At 34.3% G+C, this 7,908-nt stretch overlaps 1 protein-coding gene and 1 non-coding gene across 2 annotated transcripts; both read right to left on the bottom strand.

Moving 5' to 3' along the window:
* Nucleotides 1-394: 394 nt before the first annotated feature.
* On the bottom strand, nt 395-493 carry LOC148781038 (small nucleolar RNA snoR113). Its single transcript, XR_016039871.1, has one exon. It is a non-coding gene; the product is annotated as a small nucleolar RNA snoR113 (small nucleolar RNA).
* An 845-nt stretch (nt 494-1,338) lies between these two features.
* On the bottom strand, nt 1,339-2,665 carry LOC148781037 (pentatricopeptide repeat-containing protein At4g20740-like). The gene is made up of 2 exons (XM_088874698.1): nt 2,474-2,665; nt 1,339-1,806 (listed from the first exon to the last, which is right to left on the bottom strand). The coding sequence occupies exons 1-2, from the start codon at nt 2,663-2,665 to the stop codon at nt 1,339-1,341; spliced, it is 660 nt and encodes a 219-aa protein (XP_088730824.1).
* Between the last annotated feature and the right edge of the window lie 5,243 nt (nt 2,666-7,908).

Here is a 7,908-nt window from a genome sequence, read left to right as displayed (position 1 = left end):
AAACATTAAGCCCACTTTGTCGTCTCTCTTTCTTGCAGAGTTGTGGATTCTATCCTCACTTGATGTACACTAGAGCAACTTAAGAATAAAACAATTATTACAATCAAGAAATGATCAGATTAATGAACGAGTTAAGGTTCAGAATCCAATACCAAAAAAAAAAGAGTAACACATGCACAAGTGGGAAGAGAGAACTAAGCTATCAGGCAACAATAAACAATTGCATAACGTTCTTTTAAAGACTATTATGTGAACTTCCTCTTAAACTGCAAAAGCTTGAAACAATGATTAGAGAGAAGGAAAAAACAATGAACTTTGTCAATTTTCAAGAGAACTGAAAACAAGTTTGACTACAAATTTTTCCATTTCGACTTTATGTTCTCAAAGTTCTCAGCTAGCTCAGAATATACTCTGATAAATTTCACATCACCCTGCCACCAGCTGAAATGGATCCAGAGCAGTTGTAAGTCCGGCCTTTTTGTCATCATTGCCAGTGAGCCAATGGTTGAACAATTGCAGCAGCATGGAATGAAAAGCTTAGGAAAAATAAAATAATCCAAGAGAACAATAAGATATTATATCTACTACGTAGAACCAGGCCATATGAATCCACAGGTAATGCCTCCAGAAAGGCAGGAACATCGAACCTTTTAATAACTCCCTCCATCTCAAACAGTGGCAAACTCAGCAAACTGAGTCAGAATGTCTTGAAACCTCAGGTAATGCGAAATGCACATTATATGAATAAAAAAAAGTGAGGAACTCATTAAAAGAATTCTATTTATCTGATTGAGACCTAGTCTAAGCATAGTTAACTATTTTCACAAACTTCAGCCGAGAAGCTCACCCCTCACCCTTTTTCTACGTTAAAATATTGAAAATCATGGCCCTCTCACATCTCAGGTCTTAGTTCAACAAAACTGGGAAAAGGTTACAATCATTTATGACCTTCCTGTTTTTTGACAAAGTATTACTTCAACATACAAATTTTAGTTGTGATTAAAGGCAATGAGCCATTGAGTAAATTACTTCTAAAACTGAAAATTGGAATAAACAATTTGACCATGACTGAGATTAATGACCGCCCCAAGACATTCCAAATGATAGGTACAAGCAATAATTAGTAATGGTGCCTTGAAGATGTAGAAAATCCATGGGAAGAATACACGGCATCAAGAGTTCATTATTTACCTTCTTTAATAAATATTACCCATTTACATTATATCCATGGTGATGAATTCCTTCATTGCCTTTACAAGCTATTCACAAGTGAACTACCAAAACATAGAAAGTTTCTTAAACAATGTATTTTAATTAATAAACAATGAAACCAAATAACTAAATGTTAGCTAGGCTATCAAAGACCTCATTGACAATAAGCAAAGTGTTGTCTTTGTTAGCTAGCTCTGCAAGCGCTCGGAGAGTACGCGAAGGAGGAGTCAATCCATCCCTGATCATTTCATCATAGTAATAAAGAGCCTTTTCTATGTTCCCGCTTTCACAATGCCCAATAATCAATATATTATAGATACTCTTTGTTGGAGATAATAATTTATCTCTGCAAACTTTTAAAATCTTCTCCGCTTCCTTCACCTTTCCCCACCTACATAGACCCCCAGTCATCAAGCTATAAGCCATGTGACCAATTGAAGGGCCATTAAATTTCATCTTATAATACAGTTTAGGGGTATCTTGGATATTATGACCCTCTCTGTTGTATCCATCGATAAGAAGACCATAAGTTATTTCATCAGGCGAAAAACCCATGTCTAAAAGATCAGTTAATATGCTAGTAGCCTTATCTACCTAACCCAATTTGCAGAGCTCGAAAACAAGCTCATTGAAAGTACATACGCTAGGTAAATACTTCATTCTTATCATTTCTTCATAAAAATTTAAACTCCCCTCTAATTTCCCAAGCTTACATAATCCCTCAATTAAAAAATTGTAAGTCATATCATATGGTTTCAAGCCTTTTAATACCATTTCCTTCATTAATCGGTTTGCTTCTTCAAACTTACCTTCCTTACAATATAAACCAATAAATGAAGTGCAGGTAAATGAGTTTGAAGGGAACCCTTTCTTAAGGAAGTACTCATGCATCTCGTTTGCCCTAACCAAGTCTCCTTTCTCACAAAACCCATGTATTATCCATAAATAAGCAACTTTATAATATTCTTTTGAACTATTCTCCTTAAAAAGACAATACCTTGATCCCATTTTTTCTCTTTAAACATATTATAAACCAGAGTTACATTAATTATCCCACCAGAATCAAATCTCTCTCTTTGAATCATGTTCACAAGGTCCAAGAATTTCTACAATTTTCCTTCCTTACATAACTCATTAGTCAATGTTCTAACAGTAATCGGACTGGTGTAAGTTCTTCTCATAAGCATATCTTCATAAATTCTCCAAACTAGAGTGCTTTGATATGATTTTGCACAAAATTTAACAGAATGTTCCAGGTTACAATACTGGGAGAAAACCCATACTTCTCCAATAAAGAATAAGAACTTATAGCTTCATCAAACACTCTCAATCTTGCATATGTTTGAACAAGAAAATAAGAAACTCGAAAGCTTGATCCAGTGATGTCATAAGTGCCTAGAGAAGATTCAGATAGCTTGGGAAAACCAGAATCCCCAACGCAATGCTTTTTCATGGTAGATTTCAAAAGGGCTTGAGCGTGAGTAAATAACTCAAATCCAACAAGAATGTGAACAATGATATAATATGTGTTGAGGCCATGATCGATCTTTTTACAAAGAGAGGACCAGTGAAAGAAACTCAATGCAAGTTTTGCCTCATTGGGCTCTTTTAAATTGAGCAATACCTATTCGATAATGGCCTCATTCAAATTAATCACTCCAAAACGCAAGCTTAAATCATTCCAATTCCCACCTTTCCTCAGCATATCACATATCCTTGTTACCGTTTTAGCATCTCTGAAATTTTTCATTTTATCATGAAAAACATCAGCTTTTGGAGCATATTCAAGGGCCTCATCTCTCTCCATAGAAAGTTTCGATTTTGTGTCATTATTCGATCCTCTTCGCCTAGAAGATGAAGAGAAAATGTCTTTTGATTTACTTTTCCTGGGTGAAAATTTGAGCAAGATTGCTTCTTTTTTCATGGAAGGGCCTAAGGATCAGGACAATATGGGAGTTGAATATGTTACTAAATCCAGCGAGAGGGAATCCATGAAGTGGACTACAAAACCTTTGAATAATCTATCCTGATAAAATCATTTGGGTTAGTAAGCACATTATGAATAAGCACAAGGGGAAGTATAAGTTAGCTTCATGGGAGAAAAGATGATGGTTTCATATGAGCATGGTGACAAAAACGCGTACATTTTCCTTGTAGTTGTTGTTGCATGAGAATAATGGTGATTTAAGAGGTACCTTCTACTTGTTAATGCAGGAGAATAATGGTGGTTTAAGAGTTAATGGACCTGCAAATTATCAGGTCATCGCCCTCTAAGAAGCTTTAATGGTAGCATCATGAACTCAGGGGGCCATTCTCTCTCTTTCTCTCACACACATGAACTCAGGCGCTCCTCTCCTAAATATTTAGAGTATGTCTCTCTTTGTGGCTGGGCGCCTCCCTCTTACAGCTCCTGCCACAGTTTCCAGTTAGGGCGAGCTCCTATCAATGAGTACGTAAAAGTGGATATAGCTTAGCCAAAAGATATTCTATTCCCTCGGGAGTACACTGTCTATTTACTCCCTCGGGTAGCGCCCTGCCTAGAATTAATTGTAGAACCTCAAAATTTGGGGAAATAACTTTTTCAAATCATACATTAATCTCAGAAAAAAAGGATAGTTTTAATTGTATTCTCTTTGCATTTAAAAAAATAATGTTCCAAGATTGAATAGAGACCATCCAAATTTTAGAGGGTGGGATCTAAGAGGTAGAAAATTCAAATTTTAATTTTTTTTATTAAAAATAATCTAGTAATCCGTTTGTAAGGACCAGAACTTTGTGGCAAGAAGTGATGCGCTGCCAAAGTGGTAGGCACGTTTGCAGCGGTCGTGCGTGTAGTGGATAGCCACCAAGCGTGTAGCCGTCAAGAGTGTAAAGGAAAGAAAGAATGCAGCTGCCGGGAGTGTAGCCGGCGGAAGTGTCAAGGAAAGAGAGAAGGCACCCGCTCGGAGTGTAAAGGAAAGAGAGAAGGTTGCCGGCCTGTGTGAAGAAGAAAAGAGACAGCTGCTGTGCAAGTGTGTGTGTGCCCGCCACCATGAGTGTTCTACCCAACAGCCGCGGGTGTGTTTTCTAGGCGCCGTGAGTGTGCATGTATGCTACCTGCTTACTGTATACTGCCATACGTATCACTTGCCCCTTTACATGGGGATGCAAACGCCACTTCGCAAATTCGCGCTGCCTCCTCCCACTCTTGGCTCACTTAAATACCCCTTCTCTCCTTCTCCCCAAGGCTTTGTTCTCTCTCTCTCTTGAGGCACCTTTTCCCCCCTTCTCAAACTTTGGGCGTGCAGCCCCTTGGAACCAATGTGGGGAGTTTGGAACTTGATTGGGTGGAGACTTTTGGGGCACCTTTGAACACAAGTAAATAGATCAAACACCTTGTAATCCTTTAGTTGTGAAAGCATGAAAATTAAACATGAACTTGCATGAAATATGAGAGGAAAAGGTTGTGTGTATATATCCTTAGATATGTCCTGTTTTTCCAGGAAGTTGGGTCTTCATATGCATAACGATTTAGGCAATGAAATTCCCCTAGTTGGATATGAAAATGTGTGAAATGATGACCATGTGAGTCTAATTTAAGATGAAAGAGGTTTTATATAAGGATCCCCGTTAAAGTTAGCACATATCGTTCGAAAAATTATCACATGGGTGTGAAAATTGACTTGCTAGAGAATTGTGCTGACTTAATGGTGATCATTTGGGGGTCATACACATATAGATGGGAAAGGGTCCTATAGGATCATTTCTCTTTATGTAAATATATATCATAAAATGGGAGTTATTGATTGTTCTTTGAGATATGCCATGATTACACTGTGAATTTCTAGGGAAATTTCATGTTCTTGTAATGAACTTTTGACTAGGCAACTAATGTCCAAATGGCTCCAAATCACCTCTATTTGAAAGATACAAGTTTGTAATTTGATTTTTAAGTTTAAGCCTACTTGAAATTCTTTATAAATTGGAAGCTATTTTTCGATTTGTAAGACCATGTCATGGATTATCAATTTTCAGCAGATTTCATAAATTCATTCATGTTATCTTGAGCTTTTAGCTGGCCAAATGAGGTCCAATTACTTTCAAACCAACTTCATTTGAAGGATATGTGTTTCTATTTAAACTTTGGTTCGGAAATAACCTCGAGATTCCTTATAAATTGGAAGTGAAGTCTCTTTTTATGGGAACATATTACTGTCATTAATTTCCAACAGATTTCAGAATGTTTATTGATATTGTACGGAGCTTTTAACTGGACAAACGGGGTCCAAATGCTTCTAAACTACTGCCATTTGAAAGATATGTATGTCTATTGTAAAATTAGTCCTGGAACTACATCAAAATTTCATATAGATTGGAAGTTACACCTCTGTTTATGGAGACCTGTTACTGTAAGAAATTGCAAATGCTTCCAAACTACCGCCATTTGAAAGATATGTGTGTCTATTGTGAAATTAGTCTTGGAACTACATAAAAATTTCATATAGATTGGAAGTTACACCTCTGTTTATGGAGACATGTTACTGTAAGAAATTGCAGACATTTCAGAACTATAGTCCCTTTTTGCACTAAACTATTGACTGATCAAATTTTCGAGTTACAATGGGGCATTTTTGTAAATTTTTCGAGTTACAATGGGGCATTTTTGTAAATTTTTTAGTTACAATGGGCACCCATTGTAAAAAACACGTGCTCCATCACAAACTCACACTGCTACGTACGTTTCGCGTGCGACTAGCTTTGGTAGCAGAAGACTATTTATCCTTACCAAATTTGTTCTGTGGGTTCGATGTGAGACAATTGCGCCAAGGTAATAACTCAGAAAGAAATATGATGTAATTATTGAGTGACCTCTTTATATCACAATTTAACATTTGACGTGGTTAGATTGTTGTTTTAGTGTGTTGGACGTCGCGGGATCAATTCCTGCCCAGGTGCCATCATTCCTTCACAAACAAATTATTTTTTTTTCTTTTTACAAAATAATTTTTTTTTACAAAAAAATAAAATTTTTTTATAAAAAAAATATATTTTTCGTTAAAAAAAAATATAAGGTTATTGTCAAAGAAAAAAAGTTAATACAACAAAAAAAAATTTCTTGTCAAAAAATAAAAGCTTATTGTAAGAAAAAGATAAGGTTCTTGTAAAAAAAAAACAAGGTCATGCAACAAAATTTTGTTTTTTTGTCAAAAAATAAAAGTTTATTATAAAAAAATATAACATTCTCGTAAAAAAAAAAAAAAAAAGGTCATACAACAAGTGTTCCTTGTAAAAAAAAAAGGTTATTGTTGAAAAAAAAAAAAAAAAAAGTAATACGACAAGCATTTCTTGTAAAAAAAGAAATAAAAAGTTATTGTCATAAGAAATAAAAGGTTTTTGTCAAAAAAAAAGAGATCAAAGGTAATACAACGAATATTTATTGTAAAAAAAATAAAAGGTTGGATTTGTTATTATTTGTATAATAAAATAATTATAAAATGTAAACCAACAAGTTCAATTTCAATATATAATGTTTTCCACCAATTCGAGACTTTGGTGGCTATTTTTTTATCGATTAAAACCATTTTTTATTATAGTCCATCTATGATTATATATTTCATCCATGATAATTCTATGATTTTTCTTTTGTGTAATGTAAATTTAATAGTCAAAATAAGTTCATAAAGGAAAAAAACATCTTAATATTCACATATTGATGAAAAAATGAAAATTAAAAATGTAGTACCCCGTTTTCTTATTGGATTCCTAAAAAAAAACACTTATAATAAATTTATATAATTTTTTTTATTTTTTAAAAATTTAATCTAATCGATTTGGCCGATTCTCGATCCAGATCGCCGATTCACCGATCCAAATGAGTTTTTGGGGTGCCCGATCCGGGCCACCGATTCCTTTTTCAAACCACTGATTGTAACAAAAAATATCATGTATATGTAGTCTTATGATAATCATAAGACTATATGACTATCATAAGACTACATATTGTATGCAAACAAAAACACATGATTAATATCATATGTTTGCATACAAAGTTATCAAACTCTACCATGACTACATATGATAACCATGGTCCTAATATCATATGTTTTATCAAACTGGGCCAATCATGGCTCTCGTAGAGTATTTGCGGTTTTGCCTGAAAAGACACAACGTACGAGAGCCATAGTAGAATCACACACACACACACACACACACACACACACACACACACACACACACACACACACACACACACACACACACACACACACACACACATATATATATATATATATATATATATATATATATATATATATATATATATATATATATATATATATATATGCGTTTGTCTAGAGTTAACAACCCCTCAAAATACAAACATTCAAGTTAGAAGGGGTTGTGATGGGTCTATTTATTAAAACAATGATTATTTTTTTATTAAAAAATTATTTAAATAAGTAACTTTATCATTAAGCAAGAGCAAATTTAAAATTTTTACAAAAATACAATAGCATTTTGGAAGTCAGTTCCTGGAACTTTATTTGCAGAGTGCCCTTGTCCTTTAGTTAAAATTTTAACTTTACCCCTTATGGAGATGACAAAAGTACCTTTTATCTTGTAGTAATATTTACAAAATTGCCCCACAACAGTAACTTTTTTTAAAAAATAGAGTACAAAATTAATAAATCCACCATTCACAGCTCTCTCTATCTT

Source organism: Amborella trichopoda, chromosome 8 (genome assembly GCF_054954075.1).
Source record: "Amborella trichopoda isolate Santa Cruz 75 chromosome 8, AtrichopodaSantaCruz75HAP2 v2.0, whole genome shotgun sequence".
NCBI lineage: Eukaryota > Viridiplantae > Streptophyta > Magnoliopsida > Amborellales > Amborellaceae > Amborella > Amborella trichopoda.
This window is presented reverse-complemented; position numbering and strand designations above follow the sequence as displayed.